Source organism: Mytilus californianus, unplaced genomic scaffold, assembly GCF_021869535.1.
Source record: "Mytilus californianus isolate M0D057914Y unplaced genomic scaffold, xbMytCali1.0.p SCAF_6, whole genome shotgun sequence".
NCBI classification, from domain to species: Eukaryota; Metazoa; Mollusca; class Bivalvia; order Mytilida; family Mytilidae; genus Mytilus; species Mytilus californianus.
In genome coordinates, this window is record NW_026262712.1 from 89,510,532 (window position 1) to 89,534,191 (window position 23,660).

The window sequence follows — 23,660 nt, forward strand, 5'->3', positions numbered from 1 at the left end:
AGTTGAAATTGGCTGGACTCATCGAATCGATACAAACTACAAAAACAACTAACAAAAACTATAAATAAGTTTATTCAAATGACCGACCAGTTTACATGGATCGTATCTAAATTTACGGGCTCTAAAACAACATCACTGTAAAAATTTGGATCTAATGTCCGGTTTGTAATCAGCTTTTTGCAGACACAGCCAAACTTCCAACCCAATTCTTTGTTTCTATAAAAGAATTTAGTAAGAATCCAACTTTCGTGTATGCTTTGCTTATTTCGTTAACAGATTATATGGAAGACTTTCAATGTATTTTGTTCAAAGATTTGCGTTTAAGGTTTCTTTAGTAAGGTCTGATTAATATAATAGATCTAGCACATTAGGAATTGTGTTTTTTTTCTTTTTTTAAACTATTTATGTATCATTAGTAAATCGTCGATTTAGAACTTAAAACATCAATTTTGTTTTATCGTTACCGGCCTTAAAAGACTGAACAATAAATAAGCGCGTCCTGTTCAGCTTTCGGTAAATTTTTAAACGTATTCATTTAAATGCTGTTTAGGCACTTCGCAAGTGGTCAATTAAGATATGGTTTGTCTGTTTTCCTAGTGTTCAATTGATGTTATTATTGAAAAACAATAAATACTGAATTGTCCAGAAAGCGAATTAACATAAATGTACTGACTTCATAATTGTTGTCTGCTTTACGTCCACTGGGAAATATTCCAGGTATGTTCAGGACGAGGACACATTTACAAATAATACACGAGGAAGGTTCTGCAGTAAGGGGTCGATCGGGATAATGGATGGAAAATTTGAAATACCACTGAAAAATGAAAGGATACTGGATAGAGAAATAAATTTAGTTTTGCAACAGGCCATATGCGGACCCCGCAAAATGTTGTTGCAATGGTTCTTAACGTGAAGAGAATTGATTGTTCTCTCTACACTGGGCACCGGATTTAACTGGACGTTGCTACAAATTTACACACTGCTCAGTCAAACGGATGTCCAAATTCGGCAAGGGCTTTACTGTCGGTAAGAAAAAGACCAAGGGATGACCATATTTCTGTACCCCATATTAAGGCAAGCAAAATGCCTGAGCAGGATTAAATTTTTAATGAATGTGGCAGAAGATAACAAGGGGATATTCAAAACTCAAAAGTCGAAGCGAAACTAAAAACTCAAAGGCAAAAGACGAAAAACGGCCAAAAGACAAACACATTCTACTGTGATTACTTAGATCTACATTGTTCAAGGTTCCTTTGTCATGGTAATACTACTTAGTATACTATACTTATACTTCAATTCATATCACGCGTAAATCACTGTCTGATATTTGATTTAATAACACACAGTTATGCAAGTCAAATGCAAAAATAAAATTTTTAATATACATTACTTGACACGTAAGTGTGATTTCATTGTACATGTAATTAATAATCATTTTGATTGTCACCACAAATGTTCTTTGACTATTGTATGTTGTACACGTGAATTGTATTGTTCAAACGTACTTTATTCATATTGCTTTACCAACAGAACGTTTTATTCGAGTTCTCGATATTTTGATCTGTGTGTTCCAACTGCATATTGGAAACTAGACGGCATTAACATCCTCCTGTCACAGCTGAATATTGACAAAAGGTAAATATTGAATGTTTTATTTTCTTAAAGTAAATGTATATCTATCTGACAGTTTTGCTTATGATACTCTGTATATATCACTAAAACTAGTTGACAAGTTTAAAAATACGCAATTTTATCATGGAAGTTTCGTAACATATTTCAATTCATGGTAAGTGACAAATTATTTGTTTAATTAAATATCTTTATTGTCATATAAACATAATTAGTTTGTGACAAAAACAATACAGAAAACAAAAATAATATAGCAAAGAAATAACAATTCTATATGAAATGAACACATGGAAAAAAATTATAAGACTTCTGCCCTCAGTTCTAATGACTTATATAAAGGAGCCAATATTTTTAACATGTTCCATGGTAGAGGGGTTTAGCATTTCTTTTACTTTTTGTTCTTGGGTAAGAGACATAAAATTATGAGTTGGTAAACAATTTTCAAATAGATTATCCCTTAGGTTTTTGGTAATTTTACTTTCAAGGAGGAAGTGTTTTTCATCCCCCAGCAAGTGGCACAGTTTACATATTCTATCCTTTCTAGGAATTTTGTAATATCGACCCTTTTCTATTTCTAAATAAAGGTCACTAATTCTCAACTGAGTGAAGCATTTTCTTATAGAAAAGTCATTGGAAGCTCAATAAAATTCCCTATCTAAGTTAAGTTTTAAATTTTTATAAAGTAACAGTTAACTATTTTCATCATCACAATTTATTCTATTTTCAAAAATATTGTTATATTTTTCTTTAAATTCATTTTTAATCAAGAGCTTTATTTAGTTTATTTCTTTCATGTCCCTACAATCATTAACTTTATCTAAAAGGTCTGGGTTTGGTGAAATATTCATGGCATACGTATACCAAGAATAAGTACCATGCGAGTCCAGCAGTTTTGACAATATAAATGCTTCTTTAAGTAAAAAATTTTTATTTTCAGAATTCAGTCCTAGATTAAACGAGCATTGGCTTGGGAACATATATATTACATATATAGATATACTGTTCCCAGATTGGTTGTATAACATTTTCAGTTATATACCAATAGGTAAAAACTGATATTAAGTGATTGATTTCAAAATTGTTCCATAATTTGAAATGCGAGGTTGATATAATATTCCAAGTTATTTTCCTAAATACTTATGTAAACTAGAACACACCCGCGACATCCGCGGGTCCATGACTGAATTAAAGTACCTATGCCTTTTTTTTTTGCCTGGATGAAATAGTTTCGTTTATTCGATTATGATAAAACTTCTTTTTTTTTCTGTTATATTTTAGAATACGGAGAAGTTTAAACGCAGTCTCTTCAAATCAACAACAAAGAACAGCTCTCTATACTCATCCCAAACGTCTCCATCATTAGGGCAGAACGGTTTGGTGAGAGAAACAATGGATTCATATCCACAGACTTATATTTTGCAATTCAGTGCACAAAAATCTATTCTTATAATACCAATGATGGAACTGCTTTGATGTCAGTAGTTGAGTTGTAAAATAACACACGATTCTCCGGTACACCGAAATGAAACCGATTGATTCGAGCCATTTGTTACTTTCACGACTTATTACTGCATTTATAGAGAGAGTCGTTGTAATTGCTACTATAATACTACTTTCAAATTCGTGCATTTTCCAGTACATGTTCTATGTCTCAATACTTATGTTATTACGTTACAGTAAGAACCGATGGCTCAACGGCGGCATTTACACCAAATGACCTCGGGTCAACTGGTGTAACCCATTTATAAAAAAAAAAAAAACTCGACATTGGTCTATTTTCTATGAAGATCATTAGTTTGTGTAACAATACTCCTCTAGGTGTTAAGTGATGTTAGGTTTTATATGTGTAGTTATATTCAATGGTCATGCGCAATGACGTGCGAGAATAAAGGAACTGTCATAGGTAAACATATTCCTTTGATGCAAAAGGTCAAATGTAAAAGAGAGGCGAAAGATACCAAAGAGACATTCCAACTTATAAGTCGAAAACTAACTGATAACGCCATGACAAAAAAAAACCCAACCCGAACAACAGTATAGAAAAACACAATATAGAAATTGAAGACTGAGCAACACGACTAAAACCGAAAGCAAGAGCAACACTAACCCCTTTTAAGCAAAACTAGGGATGATTTCTGGTGCTTAAATTCTCACAAAGACACAAAGAGTTGTTGGAAAAGTTTTGATCTTCATAGAACGTGACGTTCTCCTACATTGTAGTTTTGAACATCGCGTGATACACCCAATTCTAGTCGCACGTGACTTCGTATTTTTCAATAACATCCACTAGGATGCCCCCTCAACTTCGGTCTTACCGTCGGACGGGAGAAGCGAGAGAAGTCTAAATGACCATCATTATTGGAGCACTCTTGTCAAAAATGGGGTTTCTAATGCAATAGGTTTTCAGTATACATATCTTATGAAAATATTTTAATAGTAGTAAAATAAATATGTATTATATATTAATTATAGTTACTTGTTTGCTTGGTATATTATAATTGTTTTAAACCGGTATCAAACATATTGTATTACTTTTCAAATTAACAGTAATACAGTTTTCTCGAAGGCTATATTTTAAGAAAATATTGTTGCTAAGATGTTATTAAAGTTTTTGAAAATTGAACTTCTCGTTTGGTTGATATTCACTTGAATTGTATTTTGACGTTCTGATATAAGCTCTGCTTTGTTTTGAAAACCCATACATTAAAATTGGAAAATAATGTGGAGTTGTCAATTTTTATATACAAATATATATCAAATAAAAGGGGTATTGTCAGCCATCGGAGTAGATAGAACCATCAGTGTCGTTATTTTGTTTTTAGACCAAAGCTTTGAATAAAAAATTTACCTTTTCTTTTACATTTAACAATCTCATCTACATAACCTTGTGTCTTTTTATGAATTTTATTCTTATGATGTTTTGTGATATTACGTAAATCCGTCAGTCGATGTTAGATGATACTATTTTTTTAGAATGGTATTATTTCAGTCATGAGATAATATCAGATGGGTAATACAATTTTTTCTGATACTGCATGGCATCAATATTGCACTTTTAATACTGTATGTCATAGGTTACAAGCATTGGCGTCATAATTATAAGCCAACCGTCTTGACGTATTACCTAGGGTATACACCATTCATGTGCCGTAATAAATAATGCTTTGCTAAATTCCAAATACTTGCAAAGCAAACATCACTGCAAAATTCCCATGAAATACAAAGTACGTGTTTTAAGTTTTTCAAATTATAATAGAAATTCATGGCGCTGATATAGTATGATTTTGTCCATATACATTTTTTTGTGCTGAATGTTAAGTGGCAAATTAATAACTATTTATTGATTGAAGTATAACAAGTTAGTATTAAATGATTATTGTATAATTGATACACAACTAGGATAATATCCTCCAGGCGTGTAATTGCCATGCGAAAAATCTTGTTAAAATTCCTCACTATTTGTATTTTCACAGTCATTAGCTGAACCAATTTGTTCTCCGAACATTTTAACACGTCCATCTGACATTATTATGTATGTAGCATTTGTCAACGTGTGTTCTTTAGTGTCAGTAGCATAATTTACATCTTACAAATTGAAACAAACATTGTAAAACATGCATGATGGGAACGGACTATATAATAAAAACATGAAAACAAACATCATTTCCGTTCTTAAATCTGTTTTGTATGGGACTCGAACACATACTTTCTATCTCGGGAAGACGGATGCAGCATATAAAAAAAGTTTTTATTGTGTTTAAAAGTTAACAATGAAGTATGCTTCGTTTATGGCCATTCCAACCAATATGGTTAAAAGACTGTTTCATACCAAAACAGTACGTAATCTGAATATACATGCATATAAATTCACATTTTCAGATTTAAATAATTTTTTGACGATATTTACATTTTATTTTGATTAGGAAACGATAATGGAAAAAGAGAGTCTGTCTTCAACAACACATTACACTCGGAAGAAATCGTTCCCTTTTCAACACGAACATGGATTACATGCAGGGATGTATAGTGCTCATGGCTCTAGAAGACCATCAGTGGCTTACAGGGCCGTTAAAGTAAGTATATATTAGTGTAGATATTTAACAGACGACACTATCATAGATAATGATAAACATCACGTGGTTCGTTTTTTCTCATTTCTTCATAGGTAAAAATTGATTTTGACGTCAATTTTTTGTTTGCCGTCGACTGATTTTGCTATTGTGACGTAATGACTAAAGGTGACCATGCCTGGTGATATCAAACAAAATGAATTGTTTGCAGAGCATTTTTAACGAATCTCAAAGTTTTCCTGCATATCAGTTTAATCATTATGAAACATATTGCGCCACCATATATTTTTGTTCTCTCGAAAGTAAGATTTTAAATATTCAAAACGGTCAACCAGCTTCGCCTTTTGAAAATTGAAAGTAACTGTCTCAAATTATACTTAATTTCAGAAAAAAACCTGTGTGTTTTTTAAAATATTTTTGGCAGTTCATCGGTTTAAACCTATTTTTTCTAGGTCATAATTCCCTTTAAATGTTTGAATGAGAGAAAAAAAAAGATGTTATAGGACTGATCATTTGCTTAAAATTATGATTTCACGAATCTTTTCCATTTAGTAATGCATAAACTAGATAACAAGAATCATAATTAACATTAAACCTATTAACTCTGCAGTTGGTATAGTCTTTTGGAACACCTGTTGTTGTTGAATATTCTTTTGTTAATTAAACAAGCAATAATCATAATTGTCATAGAGCTGCGTAATTATCAGACTGTACTTCATCATCAGTCATTGACGTATGATGAACAAGGTTCCAGTAATGTTTTAGAAAAAAATAGCCTTTGTGAATCATCGTTAAACAACACATTAAAATATACTTTTTGAAGTTTTCAATATCTTAACCTTGACTTCGACAATTAGACAACAATATTTCAAGTGAAAATGGCTTCGTAATTATAATTAGCCAATTAACAAGCTTGTTAAGCATTCCCTGAAAGAAATGGTATGTTGTCCGTTTGTCCATTTGAACCAGAAGCAAGGTATTAATGTTTTTTTGCACATACAAATATACATAGCATACATTAAGTTGAAGGTAACACCTTTACTTTTATGTAATTCTTTGTAATAATGCCAATGTACCCTTGTAATTGGTCTTAAGCTTTATTTAATGTTTTGTTTTCTTTTGCTGAACCTTGAGATCTTAAAGGATTGAAGAAAAGCATTTCCGGTTACGCTGAATAACTCCACATGTTGTAACAAATATCAGATCATAAAACGCAATAACATTTGAAGTTTTCCTTCTTCTTAGAAAAGGTACATACTCCATTTCAAAACAATTTTCCAAACTATCATAGAACTCGTACTTTCGTTTCTCTTGAGAAGTTTTTAAACTGACGTGATTTAATACAAGAAATAAATCAAGCAAATGAAAGTGGAATATTACGTAATTGTATTCCATCTTCTTTTAAAGTCGAACGCTTGTAAAAGTTGCTCTCAATTTCAACTCTTCTGGTAGAAAACTTCCTCTTAATGTTACTTGTCTTCTAAATTATGATTTTATATAACAAAAAGGTGCACTTGATTGATATCTTTATGCTTTTGTAGTGTGTTTCGTCTTTTATACTTACATAAAACATTTCAAATTATTAATTGATATTGCTGGTACAATTTTCATCAAGCTTTTTGTTATTATCATATTATATAATAAGTTGGAGATACAGAAGTAAATATATAAGTAACAATTTTCCATGTACAAAAAATACATATTTGTTTTGTGGTGAAAGTGAACTTTCTTTCAATACATTTACATAGACGATATTTGTTTGTTCTTAATTTGGACAAATATATTCGAGATAATATGATTTTCATGAAAATATGCTTCATGTGAGTATATTTTAAATTTTCCTAAAGTAATACTGACACACTGTCCCAAGTCAGGAGCCTGTAATTCAGTGGTTGTCGTTTGTTTCTATGTATCATATTTGTTTTCGTTCATTATTTTGTACATAAATTATGCCGTTTGTTTTCTCGTTTGAATTGTTTTACATTTGTCATTTCGGGGCCTTTTATAGCTTACTATGCGGTATGGGTTTTGCTCATTGTTGAAGGTCGTACGGTGACCTATAGTTGTTAATTTCTGTGTCATCTGGTCTCTTGTGGAGAGTTGTCTCGCTGGCAATTATGCCACATCTTCTTATTTTTATATGTACATACAATCATTTCCGATATCCACATGTTTTTGTTGTTGTTTCTTTTCTCCTTATTTTTTTATTTTTGTAGTTAATTACATTCTTGTGAGTTTACAAACTTTGTTTACCGTAGCAACTTCCTTAACGATTTTTCCTTTTCCGTTTATTTTTTGCTTGATTAAGCTTATATTGTCTCAAGAAATAATTGTCATCACTTGAAATCAGATGTCCGTCCGTCCGTCAGTCATTATTTTTTTTCTCGTTGAAATAAGAATAAAGGACCCGTGTGGTCAACGTTTCCGTACACAAAATTTTATGAAGAACACATCAGTTTAGATAAATCTTCTCATTCGTTTGATAAAAACAACTAGAATAAAGTTTGTTTTAAAAAGAAATTAACAACTTTAGCAGAACGGAATGAGGTAAACTGGTCTGCCCCATTTTATTTTGAATGATATATGTGTATGATAATTATGCACAATACATGCGCAGTGGACGGAAGAGGAAAGGGACAGGGACTATTCTGGAAATGTATCATTATGGGCATTTTGTGTTAATTGCAAATCTCTGGTTTTCTCTGTTAAATAGTATTGACATCATATTTTAGATTTGACCTCTAGAGTTACTTTTGTGTCATTGGGATGTTGTCGGATTGACATATCTCAACTTTTATAGTATATATTTTATTTGCCCCCTACCGGCGAAGTTGAAGGGGACTGTAAGTTTGCATGCCGTCTGTCCTTTAATCCGTCTTTATTTTTTTTTCAAATGTTGGACAAGGAAATTTCTCGATATTATCATTTTCGACAGTTTTTCTGTTACGCCTGAAACAATTGATTAGTTTTTTAGTATATAGTCATGCCAAAGAGCGTACAGAATAAATTTTAGTTTCTAACGGGTAGAACGATCTTTGCGGAAGTTGTGACCCATGAAATAAAAATATCCTTTTCTGTACTCAATCCGTAAGCCTGAAAAATTCTTTCCCGATTTGAATGAGGGTCCGGTGCCCAGTGGTCCAAGTAGTTCATCCATCTGCAATGGTCACACGACTGTCAACTCTAAGGTTTTTGAATTCGAACCCGGCTCATGGCGAGATTTGTTCGACTCCAATCTTAACTGACAAGAATTGATTGCATAATTTCTTGCCAAAGATCGCGGTGGTAGTACTTTATGCTCCATGTCATATATTTACCGTAGACAAAATACTTAAAACAAAAATTGTGTAATATATTTTATCATCATTAGAACTGTAGTGATATTAATGTGTTTACAGGCTGTGGAAAATGTCGCTAGACGAATGTCCACACCTGATTTCTCAATTGAAAGAATTGAGCAAAACTTAGAGGAAGAACTTGAGAGAGAATCAAAAGAACCAGAAAAACTTGGAGACATGTAAGATTACATATCTATATCAAGAACTGTCAGAGTATATTTATAATAGAAAAAGAAACCCCTTTCTGTGGTCATTGGAATTATATTTACTAAGACGAAAAAATATTTCAATAACATGACAATGTAGTTACATATACAAAACACAGATGTCGAATTCAGGATAGAACAGAAATTTAAACCATATAAACTCGTACTTATTTGCGTGTATTTACTTTTTATACTTATTTTTTTCCTTTTTTATATTTCTGCTTACTTATTCTTCTAATAAATGAAGTTTTGGCAGTCAATATAACACTATGACACTGACAGCAGCAATTACAGGCGAGAAACAGGGTTCCACGGAACCCTTTACAAATTTTGTTTATGATATAAACGTATTTATCGTACCGATTTTAGTGCGCCAAAAAGATAAACATTGAAAATTTTTACTTTTTAAATTGATATCGCGCACAATTTGTGTGTAATAAGCGTATGCATGATCTTAAAATCCTCTGCCAATATATTAATGGACATTTTGCATTAAAAAGATGCGTTCTCCCAGTTTGATGTGAATCCATTGCCAATATATTTCATGATCATACTTGTATGAATTGATTGCACAAGTAAAGTAAAAATGGACTCTTATGTAATGTTATTTTTTCTATTTAAAAAGCCAAATGGATAAAAAAAATATCCTATTATCTAATTTACCAAATGTAAATTAAGCCAAAAAAGTGCTTCGCACACTTTAAATTAGTCTAGTTATACTTCGATTTTGCTTCTATAGAAATATAACTGTTTCCTTTCTCAAGGTTGTAGACTAACAGCTAATAGACATATCTATTATATCCATATGATGCTGCATATTCCTTTTATATGTATATGACTGCAAAGAAAATTTAATGGTACAAATGTTTATTTTACTTTTAAAAATTGTAAAAGGCATTAATCATTTTGTCTGAAATAATCAATTTCCATTCTATAACAAAATAAACAAGGAAAAACACTTAAACAATTTTACACTAAAATTACAGATTACACAGATTTTAATTGAATCAAATTTTAAATATGGAATAAAGGAATTTCTTATACCAAAGAACATGGAAATTAAAAATACAATAAAAGTTTTGTTGTTCCCTCCAGGTCTGTTCGATTTTAAAGCTCTCCAAACTTTTTTTATTATTTGATATTCTAAACGCTTTGTCTCGAATGCACATGATAAAAGTTATTTTAGGAACACGTGTTTTTTTCACGGACATCAGTATCACGCTTTTTTCTTCAGTTTTTCAGATATATTTTTATAACGATAATAAAACTTAACATGCGATGAATTAAAACGGCAATAACCAAACTGCTTAACTAAATCTTGCATGTATATAATTTGCATGTCTTTCGTGCAAAACTTTCATAGAGGTTGAAATTATGACCTGAATCGTAGTAAGAAATACAATAGACATGTATAGTCTGTAGAAGAAAAAAAGGAGTATACCGAATTTGTAAAACAAAACGAATAAGGAAAAAGTGACATTAAAATACGAAGTAAGTTTAAGACAACACAAATAATATGCCTCATTTCTAAAGTAACAGAAAACAAAATCAAGTCTGAATGATTTAATAAAGAAACAACTTAGCGTCTCGTATGACTGATTAAAAAACATAATTTTTTAACACTACAAACTTTTCTTGTTACAGTTTACGAAGGTCTGGTGAGAAACTCCTACATAGTAAAAAAGTTCTGTTTTTGATCGTGCTTTTAAACATCATCGATTGTGGATTGGTTCTTGGTGAATTAATTTTAGATATACACTTTATAAAAGGCAAGTATTAGATAATGTAACATCTAACATACCTTATAAATCTGAAAACTGAATAACGTTGGATATAAAAGGATTGCCTTCAAATTTTCAAAAATAACTAGTTCAGGGTATTAATTCTTCGACACATGTCATGTATTAAACATGTATTCATTGTAACATATAAATATGGAGAACACCAATTCAAATGTGTTTCTTAGATATGAAACAGTTTACTGAAGGTTACGAGAATTTCGGGGTAAACATAAATCTTATTTTATCAATAAAATGTAGTATTACTGATGTAACGTAAACCACAATTCAATTAGAAGGAAGGCCATGCATTGTCTTTAATTAAGAATTAATTCGTTTATGTTATTGATATTGTATTGAAAGTGTCTTTAGTATCAAAGTTTAGCAATCAATCAAAAGCGTTTTGATTTTATGCATATTTGTACAATTGTTGGATATTGTTAGGAATATAGAATCTTCAATATCCAATTCCACCAAGTTTCGTTAACTTTTGGTTTTTAACCCCATAGTGAAACAATTTATGTGCAATTGCTCACAACTCTTTTTTGTGTGTGTATTTTTTGCATAAGGTAATGTCCAATTGAATGTACAGTTGAATTACTACTTAAAACTCATTATATACCTGCATGGAATGTATACATTCCTTGCGCCGTAGACTGATAGGTAAAACTTGTTCTGTAATAAAGTTCAAGACATTTGCAAGCAATTGTAAGCAAACTAAATATTTTCGAAAATATATTAAGGTAAAGATCAACGTTCTAAAAGTGCAGTTATTAAATATCACCAGGGGGTTAAGGAAATAATTTGAAATGTTGATAATATTTCACAGATAATTTGCAATGCAGCAATAGAATTATAATATATCATGATTATTCGTTAGATGATTATATTCGCAGTACAGTGTCGGAATTATTAGATTAATTTGTTATATATGAAATTGTCCGACGTTTTGTATGGAGGGTATCGTGGAAGAGTGTTCTGCAGAGAAGGCATCTTTGAAAAAATATTACCAAAAATATTTTTCGTGGTATTTATGTTTAGTACCAATTTCACGAAAGAGATAAACGATCCGTTCACAATCATTACTAAAACAATTTTTCATGGCACCTAGTATAGTGAATAGTACCATTTTCACTATGAAACCCGATTCATTCCTTATCTATTTTGCTCTCTATGTATTTAATCAGAGAAAGGTCATTATATTTACAAGACCTTGACCACAGTAAGCACGATGTGAAGAACAAATTATCGAACGTATCACTGAAAATTGGCTAAATTGCTTTATTAATATATATTATTGGTAAATATGGACGGATGGTTGTCTAAAGATTGATGATTATACCTTCCTTAATCAATGTGATTGATTATACCCTCTTTAGGAAGATTATCTTTCATTGACGTTTCTAAGTCTAATCATCATCTTCTTTATTTTACGACTAAGTATGCTCAGGTGCTACAACAGTTATATGTATATTTACAAAAACATTTGTTTTAAGCTCACATAGTCTGAAAGGCCAGTGTGAGCTTTTGCCATCACTTGGCGTCCGTCGTCTGTGGTCAGTTAACTTTTACAAAGATCATCTCCTCTGAAACTACTAGGCTACATTTAACCTAACTTGGCCATAATCATCAATGAAGTGTCTAGTTTTAAAAATGTGTACAATGACCCTGCCTGTCGACAAACATGGTCGACATGGCTAAAAATAGAACATATGGGTAAAATGCATTTTTTTTCTATTTCCTTGAAAACCGCTATGGATAAAGAAAATCTGACGAGGCAAAAGTGTTCAGAATGGTATGATCTACCTTCTGTATATTGACATCAAAATTGCCAGACGACTTCTATCGGAGTAATTGCCGTTAAACGACGAATTTCACCATTCATTTTTTTTTCTTGCGTATTATTTTGTAAATCTTAATAGATATACTGAAACTTTAATTAGCAAAAATAATCAGCAAGACAAGACCTACAAATGAATCAAACGACTAAAATCGTCGGTCAACACCTTGTCGAAGTTATAATTGCCCTTTAAAGACGATGTTCCCCAATGTTTTACATTTTAGCTTTTATCTTGAAAACTATAATAGACATGCAGAAACTTTGAAAAGCAAAAATGATCTACAAGTAAGTTAAACAACCGAAATGTTTAGTTGACTTCTCATTGAAGTTATTGCCCTTTAATGACATTTTTTTTGCATTTTTGACTATAGATAGATAGAAACTTTAAAAAGGAAAATATTCAGCTTGACAAGATCTAAATAATAAGTCAACATGACGAAATCGTTAGTTGTCTCCTTATTAGAGTTGTTACCCTTTCATAATAATGTTTATCATTTTTTTGCCTTTAATCTTGAAAACTATAATAGATAAATAGAAACTTTAAAAGGAAAAATGATCAGTCAGGATAAGATCTACAAAAATGTCAAAATTACTGAAATAGTCAGTTTACTCTTAATATAGTTATTCCCCTTTAATGATGATTTTCATTAAAAAGTGGCCATTGTTGAAGATGTAGGTGAGCGTAATATGCTCTTTAGAGCCTCTAGTTTGCAAATGTAATACACGCAAATTTGCCAGAAAATTGCCTTAGTCATATATCTGCTCGGAAAAAATGGCCGGCTATTTCTGTCCTTGGTATAGGCCCTGGTATCATCCCTCGAACGTATGAACCCTAGGCTTGCTTCTTGTGCTGATATGGGAATCTTGGGATGGCAGCAGGGCCGACATGGAAAAGGACATGTTACGATCTATTTATCATGTATAAAGCTAATGCTTTAAAAAGTTATCCATATATTCGAAAATATAGGAAGGAAGGTGGATGATGCAGGTTTCCTTTGACCCCTCAGAAGTGCGGAAAAATATTTCAGACTTTGAAATAATGAAATAATGATGAATAGAATGAAACAGATACGAGTAGCAATTTTGGTGCATACGTGCCTTATTTTGTTGAATGAAAAAAGCCCAAAGTGGATTAAGTTTTAATAAGTGTGAACAGGGGTAATTGTTTGGGTTTACTTTCTCTGAGCAGATTTCATAGCATGAACAAGGCATAGTGTAATTCTGTGATTAATACATATGCTAAACCCAATGTTTACACTACAAATATTTGATAAAAGTTGTTCATTTCCATACAAATATAAGTTGTCTGTGAAAAGTAAGCGAAAACAATTCAGACAGTGTATCTTTATTTATCTTCTAGGAAGTTTATTAGAAAAGCCATCTAAAGCTTAACTAGTGTTCAAAAGCATTATAACAATTGCCAATGCAAGTAAATAATAAGATGTAACGACCTATTCATATACAACTCTTCTTCCATTGGGACGTCAAATAAGACGGTAAAGGACATTATTTAGAACTAATATATTTTCTTTTGTTCCTATAATTAAATGTACCCATTATGATTTTGTTATTAAAGAGTTTCTGATTAAAAGCATTTCACGTCATTTTTACTATTTTATTTTTCTGACAGGTTTAAATAGAATAGTGTTTCATATATAAGAATGTATGCATTTCGGATATCACATAATTTAATTAACTTCTTGAAATATAAACTTCCTGTTTTACAATTTCAGATATGGTAAACGACTCAAAAGTTTTAATCAAAAAGTTCATGGTTATCTTACGGACCGAGTTTGCTGCAATATTTGGATTAATAGACACATTAGATGTACCTGCATATTTCAACACAGTCATAAATACAATTTCACATCCTTCAAAATATAATCGGACGTTATCAAACAAATCTAGTGATCATTTTCAACAATTTACACATCAAGATATGCCAACTTTTTTGGATACAACAGTTACAACAATAGAAGAAGATATAGCTCATGCATTTCATAAAGCTAGTATAGCAATATTAGGTTTCCTTGTTTTAATGGTAAGCATATTACAATGTGCGAATTTTGGAGCATAACAAGTAAGAACGTTGCTGAGATCACTGCCCAAAAATACATATGTACGAAACGCGCGTATGGGGTTATAAAGTATAAACCTGGTATATTTGATGAGTTTTTCATACCTACATAGCAATGTAAAATTACCAAACTGTGGCTTAGTAAAAGTAATAAAACAAAAGTTATCGAAAGTATCTTACTGATCAATATATTTTTAGCCACTTAAAAAAAAATCCAAACCACAAATCCCAGCACATTGCTGGGTCTTGATCCACATCAATTCACTTGAACCTCTAGCTAATAATAAAAATATGACAATGCGCGTTAACATGGACGTAAGATTGATAAATCTTCAAATATCCTAAAAAAAAGTCATATATCATATATTTTTGTATGTATGAGCAATAAGCAACACGACAATTGTAACAAAAGAGCAGAACCGGAACACAATTCCAAAGCAACTGAAATTACCCTTGTTTTGGTTTTTGGATTATGTTACTCAGTATGTAGTGTTTTGAAGACTGTAGTGTGCCTTTTTTGTTCTATTTTTATTTTTGCCCATTGTAAATGATTTTATTCATTGACTTATGGTTTTTTGTCCCCTTTGTACTAACTTGAGAAACTTTTACATGCACATATTATTGTCATTTTTTAACAACAGACAAAAATGAGAGATGAATTATTGCATTTTTAATGAATGCTGCATACATATAATGTTATCAAAATCGAAATTGTGATTATTTAGTATTCCGAATTCTATTACAATGCAGTTTTCTCAGTAATTAAAACCTCAAAAATTTTTAATTTACATTTAAATCTAGTAACATAATTTTCAACTGTCTTTGGCAAAACCTTTCGGAATAATGGCTCCTCTATGATTTGCAATGTAACACTTTATTTGGCCGTTTAACTTTTTTGATTCGAGCGTCTTTGATGAGTATATTCTAGGCGAAAAGCGCGTCTGGTGTACAAAATATGAGCCTAGTATCATTGATGAGTTGTTTAAGGTATATAATGTCCACATTCATTGTAGATATAATCCTTGAATACAAATAATTTAGTCGAGCAAACTACCGAAATCACCATGATTTGCATTCAAACATCTTTTGGTATAGCTAATTTCATATAAGCCTACAATGTGACAGACAAAGGATATCAATATCATGATATGTCTTCTTTTTTGACAGACATTGATCTCTTTCATCAACCTTTCTGGTTTCAACAAATATTATACTGATGTACAAACATTAAAAGTAAACGAAGACTTATTTATTACAACGGGAAACCGCCTGGCGAAATAAGATAACACTAATCAATATTTTAAATCTGTAATAACGAAATAGAAATGTTACTTAATTGACAGTATTGTTTTATTAAACGAGTTCCATTCAGTATGCATGAACAATCTTCAATGCTACTTTTTAAAATTATTAATATCTTCGAAAAATGATAAGAGCTGAACGTTGAACTTTGTGTTTTTTTTTCACAACTAATTTTCCTAAAGGTTTTGGTGAAAACAATTATTTCTGAATGTATCGAATGCAAGTAAGCATCGGTATTTGATTAGATATGAATGAAAAAGATAGACGAAATATACCAAAAGGATATTCAAACTCTTAAGTCGAAAACAAATTGACAATGCCATGGCAAAAAACGAAAAACGACGAAAAGACCAACAACAGTACACAAAACACAACATAAAAAACTGAAGACAGAGCAGCTGTTACTGGTATTTATACTAAGGAGTGTGCGACAGGAGCATAAAAGGCCACTGCTGGATTGAAACGAAAGATCCTTGGTCCTCTAGCATGCATAACCATACAGATCATATTAAAGTTGCAGTGCCCATCTAAAACTAAAATAGATATTTTTTCCAAATTATGCGATAATCTTACTCATCCAAGTTGTTGGGAAAAGTAGATATGTAATTTGTATGATATTTTATGTTCGGAGAAATAGCAAAAAACACAAAGTTTGATAGAAACTAAAATTCCGTGCTGTCGATATTTTTATGTTTGGATTGATGTAAAAATAATTTCTTTATTTTCTTTATTTTTACAGACTATTTTAAAAGTATTTTGTTACGGAAAAGAAATATTCAAGAAAAAACTTCAGGTAAACTTTGTGAATCTAAAATGCAAGAAATATTCAAGTAAAACAAGGTACTGTGTATATATATCTCGAAATAAAGAAAACAATTTGATATACATTGTAAACTTTGAAAAGTGTTTTGTCATAAGCCGCAGTCATATTATTTTATTTTGAAATTTCAACAAATCATCTGAAAAATCTAATAATGAAACAAGTTTAGAAATATTCGTGCCTCCAAAATGTGACGGATTGTTAATCCTATTTGAGCCTGATTTTCATACTTATGAGTCATTTGTGATACATGAAGCTATCTACGTTTTAGGGGGAGGTCTCAGACTTAATTTGGCTATGGATTTGCATATTGGGTGATTTATAACAGGAAATCCTACCTTGTCGACGTACAACGTCCTACTTCTTTTGTAGTTCTTGTGAATCCCTAAGTTTCAAGTTTCAAAGAGCCAGTATAAGCTATTGCTAGCAATTCGGGACCATCGTCTGTCCGCCGTCATCGCCAATCATTTGTTTACTTTTACAAATATCTTCTTCTCTGAAACTACAAGGCCAAATAAAAACAATAGGGCATAGGGGCCAAATATTTTATCATTTATTATCTTGTTAACCATTCTAGATAGAGACAATATGACAAGGGAAGAAATGTTCAGAATGACGAGATCTACGCACCAGTCATATTGACCAAAACTGTCAGACGACTCCTCATACGAGTGATTGTCCTTAAATAATTTATTTTAACCATTTTTGTTTTTGCCCTTTTATCTTGAAATCTATAAAAGATATAGAGAAACTCTAAAAGAAAAATTATCTGCAAGACCATTTCTATAAATAAGCTAAATGACAGAATATCGTCAGCGACTCAACATCGATAAAGTACTGTTGCCTAAATTATATAAACATTTTTATATTCTGTATAACATAGTCTCTTAAATGCTATGTGAATACTTGACCGTGTAAAACAACATTGTATGTATAATAGCTATATATCATTAATAACAGCTCTAAGTATTGCCTTGCACTAACGGACGAAATCATCAGGATTGGTAAACCGTATCTATGGGTAATGCAGTATAATGATTTATAAATTAAATCTCATTTCAGCTATTTGATGGTGTAATTGTGATTATATCCTTCGTCCTAGATCTTGCCTTTATAAAAGGTATGATGGAATATCCACTAGAAGATGCAGTTGAAATCCTAGCATTCCTTATACCATGGAGAGTAATAAGAGTTGCCAACAGTAAGTCACATTATACAGAGAATTCCAAACGAACTCTCTAAATGTAAATTGTAATTTGGTTCTGAATTAAAGTTAATGGAACTTAATTTAAATATACTAACAGGAAATGTCAGGAAGAAATAATAAATTGAAAAGAAAATTACTTTTAAATCACCAATACTTGATTTATGTTATCTAATTAACAAAGAAAAGATGTCAAAAAAAAAGATAGAGATCACTGATAAAACAAAATAGAATAACAGAAAAAAAACTGTTGTGGTAATTTGGACAAATATGCAAAAAGCATGATTTTTTTGTAAAACAATTATGAAATCCTGGAAAACAGCACTTTCAATGTATTTTTTTGCTAACAAATCATATTTTTAAAACTTCTAACACTCGTCGTCAATCTATTATATAAATGTTGTATTTACATCAATTTAATGCACTAACGTTCAAATCTGTTCTCTTGGAAATCATTTTGAAAGTACTCATTACAATGTGGATAAAACAGTTACAATTTGAAGTATTTCTTCATATTAAAATGTTTTAATCTAATAAATATGAAATTAACAGATTAAGCACATACTATCTCAAAGAGAGAAGTCTTACTTAAAACATGAGTTATTGAGAACACAATTGTTTTTTCATACAAAAAGATTTCCAAAGTGGTTTGAACAGTTTCCTCATAATTTATTGAACTTTAGATGTGTATGGCCTCTCAGTAAGTGTTTTTGTCATGTACCTTAAGAATTAAATTGCCTTCGCGATTATTGGACACGTATGATGAGTTGATTGGTCAAGAAGTCAGTCATATTGCAACAATCTGGATACCAAAAGTCAATATACAAGTATAAAAGATATAGAAAGTGGTTCCATCAACTTCTTCGTTTAGTTTTTGATAAGCATTTGACTCAAAAAAAACTAAAATGATTAGTAAAAAGGAGAAAACAAATTGATCTACTTATGTTAAATCAACGATTTTACTTTGCCTGTTAATAGGAGCGTGATAATCTTTATAGTAATGATCAGTAATAGTCTTTGTAATGAATTGCTATAAATTTGACATTGAAATCATTAAATATGTATACGTTCTTGGATAATAGTTGGCTTTAGGGTTCCAGATGAAGGTAATTCCGGAAAACGCGTTGGACGCACCAACTTTCTAAAGAATTACGACATAACAGGGCGTGCAGTTTATTAACTGATTGAACTTCAAATAAATAAATTTATTGGAAATAAAAACATTTTTGTCTGCAAGTTCAGATAATCATTGAGGATTAAGTAATATCTACTGTATGGTAGTTTTATCTAGGGATTAGCCACATGGTATATATATGGGTCTAGGGCAGTATTTCACATCATAAGTGTAAAAACTTTATCTCTCGCCTGAGGTCAAGGTTTGCAACCCCACCTTTGCTTTTTAATGTCATTGTCATTTATTTGCTACTATTAATATTGTTAATATGTCATTCAATTACTGATAAATTTTAATAAATGACATTTTCCTCAACTTGAGTTGTATATTAACAGCAAACTTAGCTCAGCCTCCCTATAGGTTTGTTGAACACCATCTTGAGGAACCTTGGCTGTCAAAAAAAACTTTTAAATATTCTTTATTTTGTTATTTTAATTTCTTTTAATTTCCAGGTTTGGTTGTGACAGTTACTGATCAGGCACATTTGCAACTCAAAATTATATACTCACAAAAGAAATCCACCGAATCAAGATTACAATTTAGTCAGCAGCAAAATCAATATCATAGCGTAAGTATACGAGTCGTTTAAATAAAATACGTCCATATTTTCTACAACTGACGTTTTATACCGCTATAAAACCAGGTTCAATCCACCATTTTCTACATTTGAAAATGCCTGTACCAAGTCAGGAATATGACAGTTGCTGTCCATTCGTTTGATATGTTTTATCATTTGATTTTGCCATTTGATTAAAGACTTTCCGTTTTAAATTTTCCTCGGAGTTGAGTATTTTTGTGATTTTACTTTTTTCCGACCTATCTCACATGCATATAAAACTCATCAAAGATAACAGGCTAATAATGCATTTGTTCTCTATTTTTCTGAACTTTGTTTTTAATTGAAATTTCTTCTGGTGAAAGGGAGATAATAAAGTTTAAAATATGTTCCATCGTTCATTTAAAAATATAATACGTCCGATACTTACTTACGCTAAGTATGGTTTATGTATAAGATATGTGTATCTCCATAGTCTCTAAAAACTTATCACAGATAACAGATTTGTAATTGTGTCCGAAAAGTTTTACCAAATACAGCTAAGGTAATCTATTCACTGGGTAAAACATCCTTAGTATTTCGAACAATTCAAAGTTTCGTAAACATAAGCAGTTAATTTATAAATGTGACCATAACAATGATATTGCATGTCAAAACAGAAGTGCAGACTACTGAGATTTTGATACCCTCGGGAAGGAAACATGTACCGGCAGCAACATCGACCAAAATGTTCTTTGTTATGTTCGAAAAGTGCAAAATTAAAATTAGGAACGATTGATTAACAGGTTAGTTTATATCTGTGTTGCAAATAAAAACCAACAACTGGAAATAAATTATTTCATTTTATTCCTTTCTGTGGATCCAAATAGGTTCGATTATTTTCTCAGGCAAAAAACAAGATTATGTTAATTTTTATCCATTTGCTTCGTATTTATCATATTTATTTTACACTTTAATTTAGATTTTTTATATACAGAATGAAAATGTTAAATTACATTCGAAGGACCATATTTGAAGTAACGCAAAATAATAATAGAAATCTATAAAAAATTTTATACCCAGGAGATCAAAATACCCTGGTATTTGTTATGTATTCGTTATAATTTTAAGAAACATCCAAATATTACTACGAAATTGAAGTTAAACTTTTTTCCGGAATGCAAGTTTCAGAATAAAACACTAAAGAAATGATACCGCTTCCTATCGAACTATGACGCCATCTTTATCGTTGCAGTTTAAAAATCTGCAGATCTGTAGGAAAAGAGTCGTACATCAATCTTTATTACTCCTTAGATAATAACAGCTGTTAAAATTAACGGTATTTTTCATCAACCAATTCAGTTTTGTTAGAGATATTTATAAAAAAAAAGTTCTTTTAAAATTCATAATACAAAATAACAATTACTCAAAAAAATAATCAATTTGGAAACCTGATTCTAATTTAAAATAGACGTAACTACTTCGAATCAGATGGAATTAATGACTATTCTATACCTACACAGCAGACATATTTTCAAAATAAGGCTTTTTTAAGTCGGGCATCATGATAAACATATTACATTTTTCAAGTCAGGTATCATAATGAACATATAAATATTGGTTTAACAAAACGAATACCAGTTAGTACTACTTTTGTAGGACAACGCGAAGATCATACAAAGGGAAGAATATAAAACTGTTAGTCGAAAATTGGCTTGCAAAAGAAAAAAAGACAATTAAAACCAGTGCAAAAAGCCCTAAGCAGAAAATTTGATTTAGCAACACATCCGGAAGAGTACTAAGTAATTCTTGCTGCAATATTGGATTTTTTCATCAGATTATGTTATAATCGTTATTTTATTATCATTTTGAATTTTATAAATTTTAGGACGTTTTGAACAGAGTAAAAAAGTTATGTGAAGAAGAAGGAATACCTACCTGGAAATTATCGACAGCTATAAACGAAATACGTGAGTTTTATCGGCCACCATATAGCTGCAAATTTCCGTTTTAAGATAATATAGTCTCCTTTGTGGTGCAGCCTTTTTTTCCTACTACGGATATGTTCCATTTGTCACAGTTACAATCCAATCTACCTTTGCCCAAATATTTGTTTCTTAATTTGCGTGTTATGTTTAAAGGTACAATTAAAAGTAATATTCGTATATTAACGCTTATCTGTTGATCCTAATAACACCCCAAATGCTATAAAGATACCCATTGCACAGATTGGCTTTGTATCCAATGGTTGTTATGTCCACATACAGTGGTTGCTTGTGACAATGATATTGTGTGCTACATCTGTGAATATCTATATTTCATTTGTAAACAATATATGAAATATATAAAAATAAGAATATGTGGTATGATAGACAATGAAACAACTCAATATGTTATTATAATTATCTTTTTTTAAATTATGCTTTTATTATCATTAAAACATTTCGTATTTGATTGCCGGACAAGGGGGCCGTTAGGAGGTTCCAGATAAAATGGTATTTGTTGTCAAATTATAAATTTTTGTCAGTTTCATATATTAAAAATGTATTAAATGACCTTTGTATAAATCTGATTATATATTCCAGCTTTTCCAAGAAAGAAAAGATCAAAGAAATTTGGATTGTCCATAAAGAAGACTCTAGATAAATCAATCAATTGTATAAGATTACACGATCCGCGTGTTTCACTTCCGTATGGAGATCCAAACATAGTATTGTCACATGACAAGATGGAGTCAGACTCTGATGAAGAAGATAATAAGTCGAAAATGTTTCAGGTGCCTTCCATACACATAATTGAACCATCCGATACTATTTTTGAATCTGAAGAGGAAGATGAAGAAAATGACGGAAGTTCGTTTAGTGATGATGAAAACGATGACAGCAGACAACTTTAAAAATTTTTATTTCGGAATTTAAAAAATACAAAAAAGAGAAAATATGAACATAAGAAAAAAGAGATTTTGGAAGCAAAATCTTTCAAGCATCCTATGTTGATTTAAGAACAAGAATGCAATGATTGGATCGTTGTGACGTAACTGTATTTTTATTGACGTTTCATTAATTCGTCGACATTCTGTAGATAGAAGATAAAAGAAATGTGATAGAACTATAATTTAAATATAAGGACATTAGATATCTATGCAATATTATGAATTAAGTTTGATGTCCTGTACAATATCTTATCATACAGTAAACTATCTGCTAGGTATAAAAACGTTCCAATGAAAAAGATATATTACTGTTCACTGGTTTAAAGAACCATATATTAAACAGTAATATTGTACAGTATAATCTCAGGAGCAACCATTGTTTGTTATTGTATCATTCCATACAAATTAAATATGTTTATAATTTTTCATCATTGTACGATTTTTCAATGAACGAACACTTTAATTAATTTTTGGAAACAATTTAGTTTTCCTAAAATCTTCAAAACATTTGATTTGGAGTGCATGTAAAACTACGCATGTGCAGTAAACAGTCAATGTGTTTTTTCTTTATTAAGTCCCATCGGTTTGACCAAACTCGGGCAAAAATCAGAGCTATTATTGCTAGATTATGATCCAAAGTAAACATAAGTTAACTTATTTTCATCGCGGTTTCTTGTTTTTTGTTTTCTCTCAATCGATTTATGACTTTCGAACAGCGGAATACTACTGTTGCCTTTATTTCTTGCTCACTAATT

General features: G+C 30.9%; 1 protein-coding gene across 1 annotated transcript in view; it reads left to right on the top strand.

Moving 5' to 3' along the window:
* LOC127704771 (uncharacterized) overlaps positions 1-23,331 on the top strand; it is a 36,213-nt gene extending 12,882 nt beyond the window's left edge. The window contains exons 2-10 of the mRNA XM_052208987.1: positions 5,553-5,702; positions 9,098-9,216; positions 10,888-11,012; positions 14,595-14,902; positions 16,980-17,033; positions 18,123-18,261; positions 19,891-20,006; positions 21,862-21,943; positions 22,559-23,331. Of these exons, the coding sequence (XP_052064947.1) occupies positions 5,553-5,702; positions 9,098-9,216; positions 10,888-11,012; positions 14,595-14,902; positions 16,980-17,033; positions 18,123-18,261; positions 19,891-20,006; positions 21,862-21,943; positions 22,559-22,869 (1,404 nt within the window). The 3' untranslated portion in view covers positions 22,870-23,331. The remainder of the gene's footprint in view (positions 1-5,552; positions 5,703-9,097; positions 9,217-10,887; positions 11,013-14,594; positions 14,903-16,979; positions 17,034-18,122; positions 18,262-19,890; positions 20,007-21,861; positions 21,944-22,558) is intronic.
* The last annotated feature ends 329 nt before the right edge of the window (positions 23,332-23,660 follow it).